Source organism: Poromitra crassiceps (assembly GCF_964638095.1).
Source record: "Poromitra crassiceps genome assembly, chromosome: 29".
Lineage (NCBI taxonomy): Eukaryota > Metazoa > Chordata > Actinopteri > Beryciformes > Melamphaidae > Poromitra > Poromitra crassiceps.
The window spans coordinates 7,488,226-7,513,581 of record NC_139641.1 but is presented as its reverse complement, the minus strand read 5'-3'; the positions used below and the strand labels follow the sequence as shown (position 1 = coordinate 7,513,581).

General features: G+C 44.5%; 1 protein-coding gene across 1 annotated transcript; it reads left to right on the top strand.

Moving 5' to 3' along the window:
• Positions 1 to 7,785: 7,785 nt before the first annotated feature.
• Positions 7,786 to 25,354, top strand: LOC310800028 (phosphoinositide 3-kinase regulatory subunit 4-like; the record flags this gene model as incomplete). The annotated part of the gene is made up of 10 exons (XM_083662623.1): positions 7,786 to 7,904; positions 8,525 to 8,824; positions 9,892 to 10,195; positions 12,561 to 12,694; positions 13,402 to 13,612; positions 14,753 to 14,991; positions 16,723 to 16,864; positions 18,751 to 18,885; positions 20,883 to 21,101; positions 25,173 to 25,354. Exons 1-10 carry the CDS (start codon positions 7,788 to 7,790, stop codon positions 25,352 to 25,354), a joined length of 1,983 nt encoding a protein of 660 aa, XP_083518749.1. The 5' UTR covers positions 7,786 to 7,787.
• Positions 25,355 to 25,356: the final 2 nt, after the last annotated feature.

The following is a 25,356-nucleotide window of genomic DNA, read 5'->3' as shown; positions in this document are numbered from 1 at the left end:
AATCTTGCTCTATAATGATCAGAACGGGTGTTGTTCAAACTGAACATTTATTTCTTCAACATGCTGCAGCAGAAAGGGAGATAAACAGCGGACACTATTTTCGTAGTTAAGCTATGAAGTAGCCTACTTCCCCCCCACCAGTAGTTTGAACACTGATAGAAATAAGCTGATGAAGGAGACTAGTCAGTCCCTGATAAAACTCTCCATTTTAAGTTGCTAATCTTATGTTGTTATCCTTGATGTCATTAATGTATTACATTAACACACTAATGTATTTTTACTACATATCTTGTATACTGTACATAACAGATGTAGGCCTATATTTGTTTTATGTTTTATATTTTGTGTAACCTAACAGCTGTATTCTGTACCCTGTTTTTATATTTGCCTTATAACATCTAGGGACAAACATTGCAAACTAGCTTAGGCTATAAATGTCAGGATATATAACAATGTAAATGCTCTATGTTTATGTATAGATATAAACTTTTCAATCAATCAATCAATCACTGTAAGATTCCACTATGAAGAAGACATCAACCTCCAGTAGGTGGTGGTAATGCACAAAAAGCTGTTTGCCAACCGCCATTAACCTCAAAAGAAGAAGAAGAAAAATACACAGCTTTGTTTTAACTCCCGTTGCCCAGTAGGGGCGCTATCTGTACTCTCTCTGACCCCTGACTCGGAATAACAACAACAGCTGGAAACCAACCAACAGCAGCAAAGCAGAGACAGCGTAGAGACCGCTAACGTTACTTTGCTTTACCAGAGTCACTGTGGCTTTTCTACCACAGCATAACTCGATGCGAGTGAACAGCTGTGGACAGAATGGCGGCTGTGTAGCTTCTTCACCCAGAGAGAAGAAGACATGAAGCTAGCGGACAGACAGGCGAGCTCAGCCTGAACACAGACCGCCTGGAGACAGAGAGAGCCGCTGGGCAGCTAAAGCTAACAGCAACATAAACACCACAGCGCAGGCGCAGGAGTCCCGGTCACCACAGCGTCACCTGACTGGTAAACATCGCATCTAAACTTACTCATTAATGGTTTGCTAACGTTATAACATCGGAGCGAACAGTTAGCTACATGCTAAAGTAGCGCTGTCACAGAGCTGTTGTAGTGCAGCGAGTCATGTGACTCAGCTCCAGTCAGGCAGTGACGTCACCACTCATTGCGATAACGTTTGAGCCGGTGTCATGCCGAGTTTTGCATCCCCACCTTCCGGGAGCATATTGTAATGATTTATACGGAAACTTAACTGTTTAAACATGATATAATTGTCTGGGTAGACGTGATGTCCAAGCCAGGGGGTCTGTCCTGGCTCATGCAGACCGACTTTGATGCATTAGATCCGCGTGGAGGTGACTTTCATGCTTGGGGGCTCTCTTCTGGCTCATCGAAGCCGACTTTGGTGGTTAAAATCTGGGTACAGATGACCTCGAGACCCGGGGATCTCTCCTGGCTTTATGGAGAGGGGTGCAAATCTCGGCGATTTTTACCTGCCGACATTTGCATCCCTGTTTTTAAGTTAAAACAGCCCCAACATATTGTAACGTATCGGTGATACGCCAAAGAACGGAGAGTTGTAGTTGGTGCAGGTTCTTTATTCACAGGCTTCTTTAGCTCCTAGCAGCTAGCTTCACAGAGCTAGCTCTACACACAACACCCGGTCTCGCTCACTCCATAGCTTGACTGACATCCGGCACCCCGGCCGCTGGTCATATATACCCCGTTTCCCCTAGGGGCACACCCACACACATTAGTTCCTAGCTACCGTTGAGACACTTATGTTGCACATCACATTACAGGTAATACTTGGATTACCCGACACGTTACATACTCCTCACCCAACATTTGTTAACGCCCACGTTAACACCCACAACCCACACATATCCCCCTGTATCAAAACACACCACCCCACAACATTTTGTATTCCCCCAATTTCCCACATAGTCTCTTATCTTTTTAGCGCACTTCTTAATTTTCATTCCACCACCACTATTTGCATTTCTTTTCATTTCTTCCCTCTTTTCCCATTCCTTTAAATTCAACCCACATTTCTGTTCACATTCCCATTCCAATAGCCCTTCTCTTTAACACCACTTATTTTGCATTCACTCCCACCATCATTTAGTTACTTCCCATTAGCACCCTTTTCCCCAACATTTACATTCCCTCTTTTCTCTTTACAACCCATCACATTGACATCATTCTTTTTTTCCCATTACCTTCATTTAAACCTCTTTTTTCTTATTCACATTATCCCACTTCACTTCAACCACTATTTCCATCCCCCCTTTTAAAGCGTCTGTCCCACCTTTTGTGCCCCACAGACCTCACACTCCCTGCAGTATCTCCGCACGTCCTCCTTTTGTTTGCCCCAGTAGAAATGTCCACGGATGAGGCTGAGTGTCTCTTCGGTCCCACGATCACCGTATGGGCCCTTGTGCATCCACTTCAGTGCCAATTCTCGCAGGCAACCGGGTACCACCCACTGGGTCCCGCTTTTCCCGTGCCCCTTTCTCTCTAAAACCCCAGCTCCACCCAGTTGCAGGTCCGAAAACATGTTCCACAGTCCTTTCGTGGCACCGGAAAACATGTGAATCTCCTCCACAGGGGGCCGGCGTCCGGCCGCCACCCACGCATACACCGGACCGATATCCGCATCCTCCATCTGTCTGCGTCTCCGCTCATGCCCGTCGACCTCCCAGATGGCCCTGTCTTCGTCTATCTGCTCCACCTCTTGCCCTCGCTCGTCCTCCCGTCCCTCTCCCCCAGGGTGCGGCGTGTTGAGGACAGCAGGGCGAACACCATCGGCGTCGATCTCCGCCTCGGCTTTCTGCAGTGCAGCCGTCGGGGCTGTGCAGCGGCCTGGCCGGGCCGTCTCCTCCGGCCCCGACCCCTCTCGCTCCCCCGGGGACACGAGCGCCGCTCCCCCGACTGTAACAGCTCTGCAGATGATGTCGCTCACTTCCCTCTGGCTGTTCAAAACGATCCCCGCTCCAGAGCAGCTAGCCTGGGCCGGCTCAACAGTCACTCTCCTGCCCAGAACAATCGGCTCTGTACTGCTCCGTTGCTCCGCTGCTTGTAGCTCAGGCTGCTCCACTGCTCCGCTACTCCGCTGCTCCTCTGCCTGTTGTTCCGGCTGCTCCCCCGGCTGTGTGTCTCTTCCAGCGTTCGCACTCTTAGTGCAGTCTCTAGCTAAATGTTCAGGCGACTGGCAAGCCCAACAAAGCCTCACCTGTCTCTCCTCTCTCGCTGTCCTCCAATCCCCGACAGCTTCTTGACATTCTCTGGCTAAATGTCCGATCGCGCCGCATGCCCAGCAGGCTCCCTGCTGTCCATGTCGTTGTCCCGCATACCCGGTCCGTCTCCCGGGTCCGCCTCGGCACCACCTCGCCACATGGCCCGGTTCTCCACAGCTCCAACACAGTCTATTTTGTGGCTCCTCCGGCTGTTCTTCACACTGCGCTCCCTCTGCGCTCATCAAATCCAACCGCTGCATGACTTCTCGCAGCGTCCGCAATACCTCCACTGCCCAGGCAGGAGTTCCTTCCACCAGACGTCTGACTTCTTTCAACACACGGGCCTCCATGCCCGCCAGCATCGAGCTGATCTCTGTCGTCAGCCCCTCTTTTCTCCCGTTCGCCGACAGGCTTTCTTCTAGGCGCACCATCACACGTGGCGCTCGTAGCAGCTAGCTCACCCAGCTAGCTCGCTACCGCTAGGTCGCTCGAGCCTTTGATCTCCAACTATTCTCCGTTGTTCCTCCTCACTCTCTCCCCTCTCGACCGAAATCAGGCGTTACCGCTTCACTTCTGACCCAATGTAACGTATCGGTGATACGCCAAAGAACGGAGAGTTGTAGTTGGTGCAGGTTCTTTATTCACAGGCTTCTTTAGCTCCTAGCAGCTAGCTTCACAGAGCTAGCTCTACACACAACACCCGGTCTCGCTCACTCCATAGCTTGACTGACATCCGGCACCCCGGCCGCTGGTCATATATACCCCGTTTCCCCTAGGGGCACACCCACACACATTAGTTCCTAGCTACCGTTGAGACACTTATGTTGCACATCACATTACAGGTAATACTTGGATTACCCGACACGTTACAATATGGTGGGGGTGCAAAACTCGGCATGACACCTGTCCTTTATTTTGGATGAACAATGGTGTAGTGGTGCCTGGAGAAGTTATACTCTTAATGTATGCCTCCATCTTTTTTAAACAGTAAACAGTGTTAAGACTGTACTTTTGCACAGATCACCCAAAAAGGACCAGTAGTATTTGCAGATGGAACATTAACACACAAAAAATGAGCATATAAAATCATTATTTTCATCACTTCAACCAAAGCGGAGCATCAGTGGGCAGCCTGTCCGCCTATCTCAGCTTGTATCTGCAACCTGCATTGTTTCACTTTGTCCATAGGGTTGAGCAATTTATATCAATATTATATCAATATCGTCATATGAGATCAGATTAGGTTTTACAGGCTGCATTACAGGGAAGTAATCTGAACTTACCAGACTGTTCTAGCTGTTCTACTGGCCTTTTCCCATTTACCGTAGTCATTATATCCACATTACTGATGATTATTGATCAACAATCTCGTATCAATATTTTGTGAAAGCACCAATAGTGCTACAATATCTTACTTTCCCCACAGGGATGAATAAAGGATAACTTAACTTATAACTTAAAATTGGCTAACTGGTGTCTGTCTGTGGTGGTGGTGGTGGTGGTCAGTTAGAATTTGTGACGGAAGTGATGTCACTTGAGCAATTGTGTTGTCAACCGTGATGTCATCACTGATGTCACTCGAGCAATTGTGATGTCATTAGTGATGTCACTCGAGCAATTGCGATGTCATCGGGATGAGGCTATATACAGTAAGTGGTGGGAGTATAAGTAGGAGGACAAGGGTGAGTTAAGGGGAAAAGGTAGTTTCTCCAGAGTCTCCACCTTAGGAATCAAGCTAGTTGTCTCAAAATCATTATCAAGGTATTTGGTCAGTTGTTATTTTGTCATTTTTTGTTCCATTTACATTTTTATCGTTTGCACAGCTGTGTATTTTGTTTAATAGGAGAGGAAAACCTGCACCATTTTTATTTAATATTAACTATATATTTTAGATATTTTTTCATGTACCGTACATGTTGATATATTGTGCAGCTGTAAAACAGAGAAGGAAACCCTTTTATTTTGATCACACTTGTTTTGATAATAGGGCTTTTCCCTCCACTGCAGCTGATCCTGAGTCTGTTCAACACATATTAGGTCAAATCGTATCCACTGCATGCTGATCCTGAGTCTGTTAAACACATATTAGGTCAAATCGTATCACTTTACATGCTGATCCTGAGTCTGTTCAACACATATTAGGTCAAATCGTATCACTTTACATGCTGATCCTGAGTCTGTTCAACACATATTAGGTCAAATCGTATCCACTGCAGCTGATCCTGAGTCTGTTCAACACATATTAGGTCAAATCGTATCACTTTACATGCTGATCCTGAGTCTGTTAAACACATATTAGGTCAAATCGTATCACTTTACATGCTGATCCTGAGTCTGTTCAACACATATTAGGTCAAATCGTATCCACTGCATGCTGATCCTGAGTCTGTTCAACACATATTAGGTCAAATCGTATCACTTTACATGCTGATCCTGAGTCTGTTAAACACATATTAGGTCAAATCGTATCACTTTACATGCTGATCCTGAGTCTGTTCAACACATATTAGGTCAAATCGTATCACTTTACATGCTGATCCTGAGTCTGTTCAACACATATTAGGTCAAATCGTATCACTTTACATGCTGATCCTGAGTCTGTTAAACACATATTAGGTCAAATCGTATCACTTTACAGCTGATCCTGAGTCTGTTCAACACATATTAGGTCAAATCGTATCACTTTACAATACATGCTGATCCTGAGTCTGTTCAACACATATTAGGTCAAATCATATCACTTTACAGCTGATCCTGAGTCTGTTCAACACATATTAGGTCAAATCGTATCACTTTACATGCTGATCCTGAGTCTGTTCAACACATATTAGGTCAAATCGTATCACTTTACATGCTGATCCTGAGTCTGTTCAACACATATTAGGTCAAATCGTATCACTTTACATGCTGATCCTGAGTCTGTTAAACACATATTAGGTCAAATCGTATCACTTTACAGCTGATCCTGAGTCTGTTCAACACATATTAGGTCAAATCGTATCACTTTACAGGTTATTACTCGAGTTGCAGCAAGATTCATTTCACTGGCATAGATTTCGGCATCGAGTATCCACTTCTAAATCCCCTCTGATGTGCAGGGCAAGGCGAGTGAAGGAATATATATATCTATTGTTGTTTGATTAACTGTAACTAAATATGAACTTATTTAGCTAAAGATGTTGTTTAGTTGATGTCAAAAGTGAGGCCCATCTCCTAACTGGCAATGTTGTGATAAAGGGTCTGGAAATGCCCAAGACCCTTCCAGGTTAGGTCCTGATAATTAATCCCTGAAGTCAAGTAGACAGTCAGTCACAGTCAGCAGAAGTTAAATGATCTGCCTAAACCTAAAGAGTCTCTATTCTCAGACGTGTGCTGAAGCATCATGGGTAATGTAGTCTATATTCTCAGATGTGTGCTGAAGCATCATGGGTAATATAGTCTCTATTCTCAGACGTGTGCTGAAGCATCATGGGTAATATAGTCTCTATTCTCAGACGTGTGCTGAAGCATCATGGGTAATGTAGTCTCTATTCTCAGATGTGTGCTGAACAGTGTTGGGCAAGTTACTTTCAAAATGTAATATACTACATATTACTAGTTACTTTCATTTGAAAGTAATAAGTTACTTTACAATATTACTTTCTGTGTAGAGTAACTCGTTACTTATTACATTACTTTTGCATTACTTTTACCCAAACAACAGCAGCAATAGAACGACATCGCCGCCCTGGAACATCCCGAAAAATAATTTCAACCACCTTGAAGTCAGTGTAAACAATCCAAAATTCTAAATGTTATTATTTTCCTTTGTTATTGTCATCTATAGTGGTTATTTGCATAAAAACACAGTTTGATTAGGAAATTATTGTATCTTTTTTAAATATGTGCTTTAATTTCATAAAATGTAACTCAATTTGTAACTTGAGTTACTTGACAAAGTAACTGGTATAATATTACTGAAATCCTATAAGTAATAAGTTATATTACTGAGTTACTGCTAAAAGTAATATATTACATGTAATATGTTACTTTTGTAATGAGTTACCCCCAACACTGGTGCTGAAGCATCATGGGTAATGTAGTCTCTATTCTCAGACGTGTGCTGAAGCATCATGGGTAATGTAGTCTCTATTCTCAGACGTGTGCTGAAGCATCATGGGTAATATAGTCTCTATTCTCAGATGTGTGCTGAAGCATCATGGGTAATGTAGTCTCTATTCTCAGACGTGTGCTGAAGCATCATGGGTAATGTAGTCTCTATTCTCAGACGTGTGCTGAAGCATCATGGGTAATATAGTCTCTATTCTCAGACATGTGCTGAAGCATCATGGGTAATGTAGTCTCTATTCTCAGACGTGTGCTGAAGCATCATGGGTAATATAGTCTCTATTCTCAGACGTGTGCTGAAGCATCATGGGTAATGTAGTCTCTATTCTCAGACATGTGCTGAAGCATCATGGGTAATGTAGTCTCTATTCTCAGACGTGTGCTGAAGCATCATGGGTAATGTAGTCTCTATTCTCAGACGTGTGCTGAAGCATCATGGGTAACCAGCTGGCAGGCATCGCCCTCTCTCAGATCCTCTCTGTGGACAGCTACTTCTCTGACATCCACGACCACGAGTACGACAAGAGCCTCGGCAGCACACGCTTCTTCAAGGTAGGGATGATGTCTCGTCCATGTCTCGCTTCAACCATCGACCATCCAATATCATCCAAAGTAGGGCTGTGAATCTTCACTGGCCTCACGATTCGATACGATTATCGATGCATCTCGATGCATCTCAATTCTCGATGCATCTTAAATCGATGCATCCCTTTTTTCCCCAATACATGATTTATTTTTTCTCACTTTATTTTTTCTCACTGTGTGGCTACTTTTAAAATAAAAGTGCATTTGGAATTGCATTGCATTATGATCCATAATTAAAATAAACAACTGCATGTACTTCCATTATATTTTATTTGATTATTATTATTATTATTATTATTATTATTTTTTATAATCGATTTTTGACATTTGTGAATCGATCGTGTAAACGTCTGGAAGAGCTCAGAAATAAAATGGTCAAATCATATTTTAATTGCATCTTGTGAGTTGATATAAATGTAACTTATTGTGTTTAATGAGCATATATCGTCTCTGAGTGGTCACAGACCCCTGAATTGATCGTATCATGGCAGACTTTGATATCAGCAAATATCGTATCGTTGTCCAGAGAAGCGATATAATATCGTATATCATGATGAAACTTGTGATTTACACACCCCTGCTTCAAGGTGGCCCGTGCCAAACACCGCGAGGGGCTGGTGGTGGTCAAAGTCTTCGCCATCCACGACCCGTCGTTGCCGCTCAGCAGCTACAAGCAGGAGCTGGAGGAGCTGAAGATCAGACTGCACTCCTGCCAGAACTGCCTGCCCTTCCAGAAGACCTCGCTGACGGAGAAGGCGGCCATCTTGTTCCGGCAGTACGTGCGCGACAACCTGTACGACCGCATCAGCACGCGGCCCTTCCTGAACGGCGTGGAGAAGCGCTGGCTGGCCTTCCAGATCCTCATGGCCGTGGACCAGGCGCACAGGGTGAGAGAGAGCTCATCTTCAATTTGCAATTTCCTTATGAAGTCAATCAAATAGAAACAAGTGCGAATTTGGATTATCAATTCGGATTATCAACATGTGGAACGTGTTAGATAATATAACGATAGTCACAATATGTAAACTAGTCACCTTTAGGTAACAGTCACCCTTTTTCATCCTAAAATAGGAGGATTTCTGAGTGGTTTTATCATGTCTGCCCTTGTATCTGTCACCTTTTTCACTACCAATGACTTTGCATCCATGCACTTAATGTAAAAAACGTGGAAAAAACATGCATTTGCCAGTGGTTATCTTCACTGCATATGACTCTAGTTTAAACATGAATCTGTCAGCAATCCTCCTGACAGTGACAACATGATGGTCTGAGTTAAGAGGGAACTCCTTCAAACTATTCCCACTGAAGTGTTTGTCTGAAAAGAGAGAAAGCGTCTTCACACTTTGTCCTGTAGGAGCATGGAGTTAACTTCCAGCTCCTTCACTCAACTCTTTTTCATAATACATTACATACATTCTGCTCAACAAAGGATCCTTTGCATTATTATAAAGCTGAGTTGTGATTATTTGTATTTGTAAAATTATTGGGTTTTTTTTTTGTATGGTTGTTTGTTTTGAATTGTAGAGCTTGGTGTGGAGGATTTATAGGGCCCTATGAAATCACCCCCATTCAGATTCAGTCCATTTTAATTGTAATTTAGGGGTTATGGTTTTATTATTATTATTATTATTATTATTATTATTATTATTATTATACTTTTGTAATGACTTGGCCGTCTCAGATAGTCTCTTCAACATGTTTCTCAAAGTCACAACCAAGTTGTGAGGTGACGGAAGAGTCCCACACAATATCCCTCCATTATTGTTATTATTATCATTATTATTATTATTATTATTATTATATTATCATCATTATTATTATTATGATTATGATCATTATCATTATAATTATAATTATAATTATAATTATAATTATTATTATTATCCCATTGCTAATACCCCTCTCACATATGAATGTAATGTGGTCTCAACCTGCACCATGCTGTTGAACCCAGGCGGGCGTGCGTCACGGTGACATCAAGACAGAGAACGTGATGGTGACCAGTTGGAACTGGGTGCTCCTCACAGACTTCGCCAGCTTCAAGCCCACCTACCTGCCGGAGGACAACCCGGCCGACTTCAACTACTTCTTCGACACGTCGCGGCGCCGCACCTGCTACATCGCCCCCGAGCGCTTCGTGGACGGCAGCCTGTTCGCCACCACGGAGAGCGACCACAACACCCCCCTGGTGGACCTGACCAGCAACAACCAGAGGAGCCGCGGGGAGCTGAAGCAGGCCATGGACATCTTCTCCGCAGGTACAGCAGCACCACCTCTCACTAGGTTGTGTTGGACTTTTCAAGCCTCTCTTTCTTCTTCGTTGTCTGTGAGCTTCTGTAAAGCCTGCTGCTTCTCATTAGAAACATCCTCAGCAATGAATCTCAAACTATGTCGTGTTGGGACTTTGAATTTGAGGGAATTTGGCATGGAAAGTCCTTGAAAACACACGCACGCACACGCACACACACACGCACACACACACACACACACACACACACACACACACACACACACACACACACACACACACACACAAAACAAAACAAACCAAACCAAACAGACAAAACAAACAGACAAAACTACTTTACTCCAGACAGCTCATGCAGCATAATGTTATTGTCATTTATTATTAGCATAATTAATTATTTTGACTATTATTATTATATTTTTTTTTTCTGAATTCCACCCCCATTTCCCTCTGCTGCCCCGGTCATTGCTCCCCCCTCTGCCGATCTGGGGAGAGCCGTAGATTAGCACCATGCTTCCTCCGACACATGTGCAGTTGCCAGGCGCTTCTTTTAACCTGACAGCGGGGGAGCTTCACCGGCAGGACGTAGCACGTGGGAGGATCACGCTATTCCCACCAGTTCCGTTCCTCACGAACAGGCACCCCGACTCACCAGAGGAGGCGCTAGTGCAGCGACCAGGACAAATACCCTGAATCCGGCTTCCCACCCGCAGACACTAGCCAATCGTGCCTGCATGGACGCCCGACCAAGCCGGAGCTAACACGAGGTTGCGAACCTGCGACCCTCGTGTTGGTAGGCAGGGAATCTACTGCTACACTTCCCGACACAAAAGATTTGTCTTGGCAGGCTTTTTAGTTAGTTAGTTCAGTGGTTCTCAAATGGGGGTCCGCGGACCCCCAGGGGTCCGTGGCACTTTGCCAGGGGGTCCGCGAAAAGTTTTCAGGTTAAAAAAAAAAAAAATGTTTTTTTTTTTAATTAAAAAAAAATGCTACATGTTACTTATTCCTTCTCAAACTACTTCCTACATGGTGCTAGTCTATCAAAATATCTTGGCTGTCATTGATTGTGTTGCATAGTGGTTTTCTGTACTGTTGACAAATTGTGATATTGTAAGTCGCTTTGGACAAAACAAAAGCGTCTGCTAAATGACGTAATGTAAATGTAATGTAATAAAAAAAAATATATAGATATATATTTTTTTGCAAAATCTTCATAGTTCAACGAAAATAGTTTATGCTTTAAATCTAAAATGGTTCATGGATTACATTCTAATAACAAACCTATCAAATTAAAAGTCAGGCACGTTACCGTGGAAACAATTAAGCTTAGCCCAAAATCACAAATCAGAATGAGGGGGTCCCCGGTATATTTTCTATCTTGTAAGGGGTCCTTGGCTGAAAAACATTTGAGAACCTCTGAGTTAGTTTATCAGTCCTTAGCAGGTGAGCCAGTCAGTGTCCAAAACTCACTCAACCACTGGGTCATGGGCTGTGAGTGCCCTCTAGTGGGCAAAATATTTTCAAGTTGAAGCTCAGAAAATGAGTGGGCCGTGAGTCTGTGTTTTTGAGCTGGAGTGGAGCTTCTGGTATTGGCGGAAACTAGACATCCAGCCGGATCTGTAGGCACCAACGATCTTATGCTAGCTTGCTAGCACGGGGGTAAAATAGCGCCAAAGTCGGCGAAGTCGTCCTTTGACCTCTGACATCAAGATATCTGAAGGAAATTGGGCTCATTAGAACCGCAAGTGTCTTAGTTTTACAGTTGCGTGTGGACGTGAGTAAAAAAAAAAAAACAGAATGACGAAAGCACAGCACAAATGACGGACAATATTGCCGTAAAGAGTGTGATTTGCAACACGATATAAATGATAGAGCATCATATGAAACGATAGACCTTTTCTATCGTGAAAATTATATATATCGTCATATCGCCCCAGTCCTAATCTAAACATAAAAAAGTCAAATTAAATGCATAATTTCAATGAGCAGTTATTTTTGAATATCACCACACACCTGACAGTGACATAACACACTTACAGCCCAGTCCCCCCCCCCTTTTTGTCATGTTTGTTGTTGTTGTTTGTCTTTTCTTTTCTCCTAAATGATTTGGGAAGGTGGTCCTGGGACATGTTGGATTGATCAGACGTGGGCCTTAAGTGACAGCAGGTAGAGATGATGCCACTGCTCTGTGTGTCTCCTCTCCTCTCCTCTCCTCTCCTCTCCTCTCCTCTCCTCTCCTCTCCTCTCCTCTCCTCTCCTCTCCTCTCTTCTCCTCTCCTCTCCTCTCCTCTCCTCTCCTCTCTCCTCTCCTCTCCTCTCCTCTCCTCTCCTCTCCTCTCCTCTCCTCTCCTCTCCTCTCCTCTCCTCTCCTGCAGGTTGTGTGATAGCAGAGCTGTTCACAGAGGGTGTCCCTCTGTTCGACCTGTCCCAGCTGCTGCTGTACCGCAAAGGCCAGTTCCAGACGGAGCAGGTCCTACTGAAGATCGAGGACCAGCACATCAGAGAGCTGGTGAGGCGGTGATAGCTTTGTACATTAACTATAACGTTAAATGGCGACCGGGTACAGCCATCGGCTCCTCGCAGCAGTAACGTTATGAACATGTCACTGAAGTTGGCCGCAGTGTAGCTTAATTCTGAATGTTGCCAAACTTCATTCACACTGACGTTTTATTTTGAAAATGGTTGCCAACTTGCGCACGGCTATGGCGTAATCGCGTGTGCAGGCATGTCAGAGTTTCTGAAATGTGCCGTCTTCAAGCGATTACATGGAGCGCTCAGCGGGAAGCGTCTCAAAGAATTCCACTCTGGAGGGTGGTTTCAAAATGTGTCGTTTCCTAAGCCCGAATTCGCCGTCGCCGTCTAAAAGGGAGGCACTAACGATACAATAATTCCCCGTCACCATAGGAAACCGTCCTCGTGTAAAGTGCCCGTATGTGTGTGATGTTTGATTGTGAGCTGGTGTGTGTTGTAGTGTCTGAGTGTGTGTGATGTTTGATTGTGATCTGGTGTGTGTTGTAGTGTCTGAGTGTGTGTGATGTTTGATTATGATCTGGTGTGTGTTGTAGTGTCTGAGTGTGTGTGATGTTTGATTGTGAGCTGGTGTGTGTTGTAGTGTCTGAGTGTGTGTGTGATGTTTGATTGTGATCTGGTGTGTGTTGTAGTGTCTGAGTGTGTGTGATGTTTGATTGTGATCTGTGGTGGTGTTCTTGTGATCAGGTGGCTCAGATGGTGCAGCGGGAGCCGGAGAAGCGCCTGACAGCAGAGGAGTACCTGAAGCAGGAGCGGGGGAAAGCCTTCCCGGACATCTTCTATACCTTCCTGCAGCCCTACATGGCCCAGTTCGCCAAGGAGACCTTCCAGTCTGCTGACGAGCGCGTGCTGGTGATCCGCAAAGACCTGGACAACATCCTGCTCAACCTCAGAGGAGGTGAGGTGTGGGGGGGGGGTCACTGAAATAACAATACAAATATAAAAATGACTTTAGAAAAAAAGAAACTGACTGAATCAATATTGTGCGTGTTGGAGAAAAGTAGCGACCCGCCCCTCCCGCTAGTTAGCTTAGCACAATGAATGGTAGTCTATGGTCCTGGCTAGCCTACTAATTAAGTCACCAAATACACATTCCAACAGCTCCAAAATGCTCTTATGTACATGTTGTGACTCATGCATTCACCACGTTATGAAATAATAATGTCAAATGCAGTCTTCGAATGATATTAAAGGTATACTATGCAACTATTTCATTCAAAAACATTATATAGACTTATACAAACGGTTTCCCTCAAAACCATCGCTTCTGTAATAGTACTATTTGAAAGTATAAACAGCCAATAAGACTCAATTAACCTATCATTTCCAGAGGTGCAACTTTTTTCCAGTCACACGGTGCGTTATCTGGTGGGGTGATGGTCCAGCTGCTTGTCTCGTCCAGGCGGGAAACACTATCATCCCGATAATATAATAGATCGTTACGCCTCGAATCGCACATAGGTTACGCCAAAACCACCACCGCAAAGCGTGTGGGTTTCAGGACGAAACAGTCTCGAGCCACTATCGTCATCTTTAGAGCACAATATTCCTGGAATGCAAGTTTAACTAAACAGTTACATGTCCTCTGCATTCTACATAAAATTAAGATATTACGGGTTGTTTTATTTTGTATGTTACATACTTATTGGCCAAGATATGTTACTTTATGGGGGAGGAATTCTGCCAGGTAAGGAGAGGAGTGTGGGCGGCCATATTGCCTGCGGGGTTTTCAGATCGAGTGGAGAGCCGTTTCGCAGGAAATCTGGGGGGGTTAGTCCCCCTTTAAATAGTTGCATAGTATACCTTTAATATGGCGTCCGTTTCAGTTAGCTTTGAACAGAAACAGCCGGGCAAAATACTTGTTACTTTTATACTTTAGTAACTGTACTTCTACTTAAGTAAAGAATATGTCTATTTTTCACATCTCTGATGTAATGTAATGTGATACTGAGCTATATATAAATAAAACTTGAAACTTGACTTGGAGCTTGTATTGTACTTGTTGTATTAAAGTGTGGGTGTGTCTCTCTCCCTGCAGGCTCCTCCTCCCCTGCGGAGGCGGAGAGGGTGGAGCGGAGGGAGGAGCAGGGCCTCATGGTCCTAGTGTCCGTCATCACGTCCTGCCTGCAGACTCTGCGCTCCTGTGACTCCAAGCTGGCGTCTCTGGAGCTGCTGCTGCACCTGGCCCCCCGGCTGGCCCCCGCCATCCTGCTGGACCGCATCACGCCCTATCTGCTGCACTTCTGCACCGACCCCGCGCCGCGCGTTCGAGCCCAGGTAGGGGTGGCTGATAAGAGTACTGCAGGGAGGAGTCCGGAAGACCTGGACGCTAGCACTTCCTGGTTCCTAGGTGTAAAAGGCAATGGGATCCCCCCCCCCCTCCAAAAACCTATGAGGATTTTGGTTAAATGCCTGAAATAAGATCTGTGGTTAACAAAAGTTGATGAAAACAGCTAACTTTGTGTTCAACAATATAATTTTCACCAATCACTTCACTTTTATGACTTTTGAAGCGTTTTCTGAAAATTGCGTTAAAATTGCACTTATGCTTCAAAAGTGATAAAAGTCTTCCTCGAAATGATCTTGCTGAACACAAACTTCGCTGTTTCATGTGAGGTCTCCTGACCAAATGTCAAGCAGAAGGCCACACATGCATAACCTGATCACCCCGTGACGTCAGTCAAGTTCTAGTATGACGTGGTCAGTCAAAGTCAAAGTATGACATCTGCAATGACGTCAGATATGACGTCAGTTCATTCTCATATATATAGCAAGGGTTCTACGTCACCTCTCTCTCTCTCTGGCCGATCATAGCAGCAGCTAGCTTCACGGCAGTCCATCTCCCCTGAATACCCTGATTGTAATGATATATGGATAACGATACGATATGGTACATCTCTACACTCAGGCTGTGATAATGATATATGGATAACGATACGATATGGTACATCTCTACACTCAGGCTGTGATAATGATATATGGATAACGATACGATATGGTACATCTCTACACTCAGGCTGTGATAATGATATATGGATAATGATACAATATGGTACATCTCTACGCTCAGGCTGTGATAATGATATATGGATAATGATACGATATGGTACATCTCTACACTCAGGCGGTGATAATGATATATGGATGATGATACGGTATGATACATCTCTACACTCAGGCTGTGATAATGATATATGGATAATGATACGATATGGTACATCTCTACGCTCAGGCTGTGATAATGATATATGGATAATGATACGATATGGTACATCTCTACACTCAGGCTGTGATAATGATATATGGATAACGATACGATATGGTACATCTCTACACTCAGGCTGTGATAATGATATATGGATAACGATACGATATGGTACATCTCTACACTCAGGCTGTGATAATGATATATGGATAACGATACGATATGGTACATCTCTACACAATCAGGATGTGATAATGATATATGGATAACGATACGATATGGTACATCTCTACACTCAGGCTGTGATAATTATATATGGATAACGATACGTTATATATATTTTTTTTGTGAGTGAAATGTTGCATTGTCTCCCCTGATTCTAAGTATAGTTGAATCGCTTGGTTTGAGCAAGTAAAACAATTTTTATAAGCAACCTCTCCCTCTTCATGGGATTTCATCCGCCATTCATTTTTCCATAAACCTTGCTTAAAATGCTTATAAAAATAGTTTTACTTGCTCAAACCAAGCGATTCGACTATACTTAGAATCAGGGGAGACAATGCAACATTTCACTAAAAAAAAAAAAAAAAAAAAAAATTTACATTTTAAATTTTTTTTTACATTCAATTTTTATTTTCGAATTTCGATTAAAAGTCGACTTTGGCCAGCGAATTTCGAATAGTGTTTTTGCTAGAAATGCCCATCCCTAACATGGATAACGATATGATATGGTACATCTCTACACTCAGGCTGTGATAATGATATATGGATAATGATACGATATGGCACATCTCTACGCTCAGGCTGTGCGCACGCTGGCCAAGCTGCTGGCGCTGGTGAAGGAGGTGCCGAGGAACGATGTCAACATCTACCCAGAGTACATCCTGCCTGGGATCGCTCACCTCGCCCAGGACGACGCCACTATCGTCAGGCTGGCCTACGCAGGTCAGTGGGAGGAGGGCCATATGGGAGCGATACGGACGAAAAATCATATCTCGTCATTTTTAAGCACATGGCACTAGGGATGTTCATTTTGAAAATTTTCCAAAATCGATAATCGGTGAATATTAACGATCAATTATCGATCATCGATTTTATTAATACTTAGAAAATTTTCAATATTTTCAATATTTTCAATTTTTTTTTTTTTTTTTTTTTTTTTACAAAATGAATGCCTATGGCAGAAAATACGAAAGACAACGTGTTCTCCTCAATGAACTCTTTATTTCAATGTGTCTCCTCTCCAACACTGCTGCCCCCGGCGCATGCCGGTGTGAATTTCCCATGTTTAAAACAGTTTTGTTGGCACAAAGGCCTGTGCCCAGCCAGAAAACTAGAGACTATATGAAGCTCCACCTCACGTTAGTCGGCTGTGCAATGGAGTGGGGCGAGGAGGAACGAATTCCACCCAAACCTAGTCAATTTTTTTTTTTTTTTTTCTTTTTTTTAATAATTAAAAAATCGATCCAAATGCCACAGGATCGATTCCAATCCTTAACGATCGATTATCGATTTTCGATAATTGATGAACATCCCTACATGGCACACACCCATCAATCATTATCCAACAACTGCTGTTGGCAGTTGTTGGATAATGTTTGATCGGTGTGCCATGGGCTAAACACAGACAAAGAAGGTTTGAACATGTTGAATCTGACCAAACATCTCCAAACAAGGACAGGCAGCCATGGCACACCACACAAACATCTGGGTTTGTCTGTGTTTGTTGTAGAATGTTAGATTGGTGTGCCATGGCCTTTAAAAGGGATACCCTAGCTAGAGATGGGTATTGGTTCAAATTTCAAGAATCGATTCGATTCCGATTCACAAGGTTGCGAATCGATTAATTTTCGATTCGATTCCGATTCGATCAATTTCAATATTGATTTGGTTAGTGATACCAAAACGTGTTTTTTGAGCTGTACCCTGAATTACATGACTGTTCCCAACCAGCCAAGTAGATACATGGGGAAAAAAGTTGCAGACCTGTTGTCAATTTTAATGGTTTTAGTTACACATATATTTACTCACCAGGTGGTGACAAAGGGTAAATAACAGCCTTTTCATCTGTCAATAAAGACACTTTCACATATGCACAGTGATTTGATTTCAGCCTATATAATTTCTAAAAGTAGATATTAATGATCAAACATTTCCATTCATGTAGCCTACAGTATTTATGTTTTTGTTTCAACTACAAACATAAATAAACGTCAACTTGAAACTATGTTTCAACTACCACACACAGCATAATATTTTAGCCTGTTTATTAAAAATAAATAAATAATAATAATTAAAAAAAACGATCTCTGAACATATGAATCGATAATCGAGGATTAAAATAAAAATCGGAGAATCGATTTTTTGAACCCAGCCCTAACCCTAGCCCTATTTGCTACTTACCAATAGGTTGAGGCCACGTCTCGTCATAGACGCTGGTTTAGCTGGCTCAGCCTGGCTGGGGGCGTTTTTTTTGCAAAATCTTCATAGTTCAACGAAAATAGTTTATGCTTTAAATCTAAAATGGTTCATGGATTACATTCTAATAACAAACCTATCAAATTAAAAGTCAAGCACGTTACCGTGGAAACAATTAAGCTTAGCCCAAAATCACAAATCAGAATGAGGGGGTCCCCGGTATATTTTCTATCTTGTAAGGGGTCCTTGGCTGAAAAACATTTGAGAACCTCTGCTCTATACTGTACAGGTCCAGTCTGATTGTGTGTGTTCCTCTGTGGATGTGTGTGTGTGGTGTGTGTTCCTCTGTGGATGTGTGTGTGTGGTGTGTGTTCCTCTGTGGATGTGTGTGGGATGTGTGTGTGGATGTGTAGAGAACATCGCCCACCTGGCAGAGACCGCCCTGCGCTTCCTGGAGCTGGTCCAGGAGAACAACGTGAACACAGAGCAGGACGGGAGCGGAGAGGACGTGGAGGAAACACTGCACCCCAACGACAACTACGACTCAGGTACCACATAGACTCCATAATCATGCTGCCCTATAGAGAGCCGCAGGAACGAGTCCGGAAATCATCGATGCTAACACTCCTGGTTCTTCACTGTTTTCGCCTATGGGAGTTTTGAATGGGTTTTTGGCGCGATGCTTCTAATAATCTCTCTGGGCAATGCTGGCTTAATCAAACACGAACCAGTGTTTAGTAATATAATCTTCACACATGAGGACCACTTTTATGAGTTTTGAAGCTTTTACGTGCCGTTAAAAGGGCGGCTAGGTAGCAAACGGCTAAATGAGACTACACTGTTGAGTCGACGGGGATATTATACGTCAATAACGTCACCACTTCAAAGGACGAACACGGAAATTCTCTTTCCCTCACCTGGTTCAGCCCGTTCAGCCCGGGGTAATCAGTGCACAGCAGTGCACACATCAACAACAGTCCAGGTTGAGTGGTGACGTGACGTGGAAGCCTATGCGACACTGTGTGTAGTCCTGGATTAGTTTAGCATGAGCTTTTTACTTCTAGGGCTCGCATTTACGCTTCAAAACTCATGAAAGTGGTCCTCATGTGTGAAGTTTATCCGGCTGAACTCTGGTTCGCGTTTGATTACGGTAATCTTGCGTTGCCCAGAGACCTTATTTGAAGCATCGCGGCAAAAACTCATTCAAAAATCCCATAGACAGAAACAGTGAAGAACCAGGAAGTCCGCAACTTCCGCGTTCTGACTACAAAAATACATCATCCCTGCGGCTCTCTATAGACGCACTGCATGAAATAGGCCACGCCCATCACGGGGGAAAAGCTCCGTTCATTTCCACACACCAGCGTCATTTTCCTTGAATTAAACATAGCTAAAAGCTGTTGTGTGGTGGGGCTGCGCAGACAACAAATGCAAAAAATCGCCAGTTAAAGTTTTGTTGTACTCCCGAGGAAAACAAGGAAGCCATTGAGAATTGGCGAGAAGAAAAATGTGGATGTTGCTGTCAATGAAGTGAGTTGGGAGTGTTCATCTTCCGTATATACGATCTTTTTGTGCAAGACCCGACCATGCACACGACATAGGAGAACGCCAGGATTGGACGGGAGTTTGTGTTTCCCCCCCGTTTTGGGCGTGGTTTCTGAATGACGACGCGCTCCGCCGTGTCTCTATGCACAGTATAGTATTGTTGACAGTGTTGTCATCAAGTCACTACATCTTGAAGTCGAGTCTCAACTCAACTCCCCAGTCCCCGAGTCCTAGTCGGAGTCACCAAAGAAGTCTCCAACTTCCCAGTCCGAATGCATGAATGCTCCAGTCCAAGTTGAGTCACAAGTCCGATAGCTCTGGTGACGAGCTGTCTGTGTGTTCTGCGTGTGGTGTCCTCCTCAGAGAGAGCTCTGGTGACGAGCTGTCTGTGTGTTTTGCGTGTGGTGTCCTCCTCAGAGAGAGCTCTGGTGACGAGCTGTCTGTGTGTTCGGCGTGTGGTGTCCTCCTCAGAGAGAGCTCTGGTGACGAGCTGTCTGTGTGTTTTGCGTGTGGTCTCCTCCTCAGAGAGAGCTCTGGTGACGAGCTGTCTGTGTGTGCTGCGTGTGGTGTCTCCTCCTCAGAGAGAGCTCTGGTGATGAGCTGTCTGTGTGTTCTGCGTGTGGTGTCCTCCTCAGAGAGAGCTCTGGTGACGAGCTGTCTGTGTGTTCTGCGCGTGGTGTCTCCTCCTCAGAGAGAGCTCTGGTGACGAGCTGTCTGTGTGTTTTGCGTGTGGTGTCTCCTCCTCAGAGAGAGCTCTGGTGACGAGCTGTCTGTGTGTTCTGCGTGTGGTGTCCTCCTCAGAGAGAGCTCTGGTGACGAGCTGTCTGTGTGTTTTGCGTGTGGTGTCCTCCTCAGAGAGAGCTCTGGTGACGAGCTGTCTGTGTGTTCTGCGTGTGGTGTCTCCTCCTCAGAGAGAGCTCTGGTGACGAGCTGTCTGTGTGTTTTGCGCGTGGTGTCTCCTCCTCAGAGCTGCAGCTGTCTGTGTGTTTCTCCTCCTCAGAGCTGCAGGCGCTGCATGAGATGGTGCAGCAGAAGGTGGTCACCCTCCTGAGTGACTCGGAGAACATCGTGAAGCAGTCTCTGATGGAGAACGGCATCACGCGGCTCTGCGTCTTCTTCGGCCGGCAAAAAGCCAACGACATGCTGTCTCACATGATCACCTTCCTGAACGACAAGAACGACTGGCACCTCCGGGGGGCCTTCTTCGACAGCATCGTGGGTAAGGACGCTCTCTTCTTCGACAGCATCGTGGGTAAGGACGCTCCACAAGTCTTTCAACGCCTTTACCAGGACCGGGTGTCAGTTCCGGAATGATTTTTGATTTTCAATCTTGATTTTAACTAGGGGTGGGGGGAAAAAATCGATTCACCTAAGTATCGCGATTTTTAATGTCACGATTTTTTGAATCGATCTTTTATTCCAGAATCGATAATCGCAAAAAAAAAAAAAAAAAAAATTGGTGCTTGCAGTCAGGCCACTCACTGAACAGCAGGCCAGGCGCCGCCTACTGGTTTACTAGTGGTTTTATTACTTTATTAGTTAGTCTGAAGTAATAATTACACTTCAGGGTTAAAGTGGGTGCATCTCATTGTAAAATTGGACTTCAAACGGCCCAAATCTGGCTTCAAACGGCCCAAATTGGGCTTCAAACGGCCCAAATTTCACGCGCGTCGGCCCATATCGGCCTGGCCTGCTTGGTATCTAATGCCCGGCCTGAATTATGATCCCAGTCCGCCCCTGTTTTTAACTATATCGCCCAGCCCTACTCATGATATATACAGTCTCTAGTGTATGATTCAACTTTTCCCATGTTCTAATCTAGTGTAAAAAAGCAAACAAACTGAAAAAAGAAAAGAAAAAAAGAAACAAAAATCGCAATAAATCGTAGTATCGAATCGCAATAATCGTAGAATCGCAATACTTAAGAATCGCAATATAAATCGAATCGGCACCCAAGAATCGTGATAGTATCGAATCGGGAGATAAGTGAATCGCCACAGCCCTAATTTGAACCCTCAAGCAGTTTCTGGACAGTTTCTGGGCATCCCCAGAATGCCAATGATCTGCGTCGATGCATCGATTCAATGATCAACGAACAAATAGCATCGATGAACAGCACTGATACAAATCGCACATGACGCCATAAGAAATAAAGATTATTTCTATTATTTTATTTTGAAATTCCACACCACGTCCGTCACCATTTCTTCCCAAGCGCACCTCTTTCCACATACAAACAATGAAAGAGCCATGGCAGCAAGAAAAAGAGGGAGAGGATATTCACTCCTCTCTGATATAAATGAACACGTATGGTCTAATAGCGATCGCAGCCCCGCTGAATCGAATCGTATTGAAATCGTCTCATGGCAGATTTAGTGGTATCAGCACCACCCCTAGTAGGGGCATGTGTGAAAAGTGACTGAACTGAAGTCATCTTGGTCAATACTGCACCAATTTCAAAGATTTCTGTTCATATTACTTCGTTAATAAAAAAAATACAAAAATAGTAGGTTGAAAAATACCAAAATTCGACTGTGTACTATGTAAAATGTTTTAAATACGATTTTGCCAGGTCTTAAATTGTTTGGGTTATGACGTTAACGTTACTTACTTTTATAGTTTATAAAGCTTCATTAAAATAACAAATTTGAAGCCGCTGCACGAGGGCTGCTCGATACATCGATTTTGAATCGTAATCGAATTAATTAGTTAGGACGATGTTAAAAAAATTAAAATTGTAAAATCGATTTACACTTTAACTAGGGTAATTACGTTACGGTTGGGCGGCTCTCTCATGTACGCATGCTGTTACTTGTCCATTCTCCCTGCTGTAAAGTCTCTCTAGAGGCTGTGATACTGGCTACTAAAGACAGCAGCGCAATTAACTTATTTCAACACCTGCGACCAAAAAGCACAGAGTGTGAGTACTGAGCGCAGCTTGTTGCACTGCGGGCTGTAGCCTACAAGATAACGATTGCCACAACACACTCACGCGCGCACACGAACACAGACGTTATCACCGGACGATTAAATGTTGCCTTTATAGTTCACATAACAACAAAACAACACGTGAGGCCACCGAGTACTGATAGATTCTGCTTCTGCTGCTTCATGGCTGTGGTGCGGGGCAGTGGTGGCCCAATGGTTAGAGAAGCGAGCTTGTGACCGGAAGGTCGTCGGTTCAATCCCCGGGACCGGCAGGATAAATCTGGGTGGGGAAAGTGAAAAGGCAGCGCTTGCCCCTCCCTCATTACCACCACTGAGGTGCCCTTGAGCAAGGCCCTTAACCCCAACTGCTCCAGTGGAGCTGATCAGTGGCCAACAGATCAGACTGTGGTTGTACTGGTCAGCTTCCAGGTATGAATGTGTGTGTGAATGTGAACAGGGCACTCCTGAAAAAGAGAGCATTGCTCTCAGGGAGACTCCCCCTGTATAAATAAAGGTAAATGGCTGTAAGTTAGCAGCCTCTGCTGACTCACCCTGTGTGTCTGAATTTCCCCCTAACTGCTATCGCAGTTCCCTGCATACCTGTTGTGACTTTGTGTTATTCTAGTACAGATATAACTCCGAGCACGGGTGGTCGCTTAGACACTGCGGAGGCACACGCTACAGGCAAGAGTCATCGAACCAAGAGTATCCCTCCAACAGAGCACCGAGTGCTCGATCAAATCCACCAGTGTCAAGTGACTGCAGATTAGCAAGCAACAGCCAGGGAACGCTGCACCTTGGGCCAGAAAACCCTGAAATGAGGAACCTTGGGTATAAAGGCATTAGAGTTGTACTGCAAAATTGTTCTGCTTTACTGCCCCACTAAAAGCACAGTTGGCAGTAATCCTGTCTCCTCTGTGCTGGTGTTTGGTGTGGTTTGTGTGGCGCAGGCTAGTCTCGGCTCCCAGACGTTTGGTGAGCTGCGCCACCAAACGTCTGGGAATTTCACTGTCAGAAACTGTCTGTCCGAGCCCGGCGAGAACGGCCGGCAGTAGACATGCCTACATTTGTTATTAGAATTTTATTTGGTAGCGGCAATGCCATTTATCATAGTCCTAACACAGAGCATGAAGCTGATATGCTCCAAACAAAATTTATAGCTGTTGTTTATTTTACAATAATGTTTCCTACCCGGAAGTGGTCCGCTTGCTACTGTGAGTCATCACCAGGCTCTTTACGTAGCCTCGGGAGTCGGGCTTATCGCTGGGGAAAAGACCTCTAGCCGCCGGGGCCGGATGAAACACGTCCTATTAACAGGTTATGTTTGTTTCTAAGTGATTAATATGTTTCTCCGCAAACGCGGCGATGTTTTGCGAGACACCGGTCCTGCATGAGCGTCACTGCCCCCAGAAAGCAGGCCCGCACACAACACTCATGATTGGTTCTCCGATGCAAGGCTTCCAACAGCACCACCTAACGTTATGCAAAGATTTAAATAGTAATATTCTCAGTCTTACAGGAGTGAAACGGATTAAGACTGAGGGCTGAGTCTAGGCGCAGGCTAACATTAACATGAACTAACATCTTTCTTCCTGTTCTTCTTCTTCTAAAAAAAACCTCATGTTAATTATTCCTTCTCTCAAACTACTTTCTACAAATGCTACTGTATTCCTTTCAAACAGTCTTAGCTGCGTTCACACCGACCTATTCAAGTTTTTCGCCGGCATCGAGTTTACATACAAAGTCAATGCAAACGAGCGATTGAGCGTATATTCGCCCGGGAGAAAAATCGCCGGGCGTCCGAGCGACAGAGACAGAGCGACAGGGAGAAAATACGCTCGTCGCGCCCGAGATGAAATATCCCAACTCGAGCGAAATTACGCTGGCATCAGTCGCTCGCTGTTCAACGCTGATTGGCTGCCGTGTGAGAGTGAGTCAAGGATCACACTGGCTTGGAACAAACCGCTGGTTTATTGTGTGGCAACAAACCGCATTGACAGCTGATTGACAGGCTGACAGCTGACATGAAGTGAAGTCTGTACTATCGGTATAGAGCTCGCGTTAGGAGCACGCCGATAGGCTTAGCTTGTGAACAACAACGGTGGCTCGTAGTTGACAAACATCATGACATTGCGTAACGTTATAGCCCCCAGATGTCCGTCAATTATTGTGCCTGTTGACGAGCGATTTAAACACAGCGACAGAGCGATTCCAAAGGGTTGAATCGAGCGACAGAGAGAAAAATAAATATCTCGGTGTGAACACAGCTTTAGCTGTCATAGACTGTGTTGCACAGTTGATTTCACTACTGTTGAGAAAATGTGCTCAAATGTGCTAAATGACGTAATGTAATGTAATGCAGGTGTGGCGGCCTACGTAGGCTGGCAGAGCTCGTCCATCCTGAAGCCTCTGCTGCAGCAGGGCCTGAGTGACGCAGAGGAGTTTGTCATCTACAAAGCTCTGAACGCTCTCACCTGCATGTGCCAGCTGGGTCTCCTGCAGAAACCACACATCTACGAGTTCCTCCAAGACATCGGTAAGTAAGG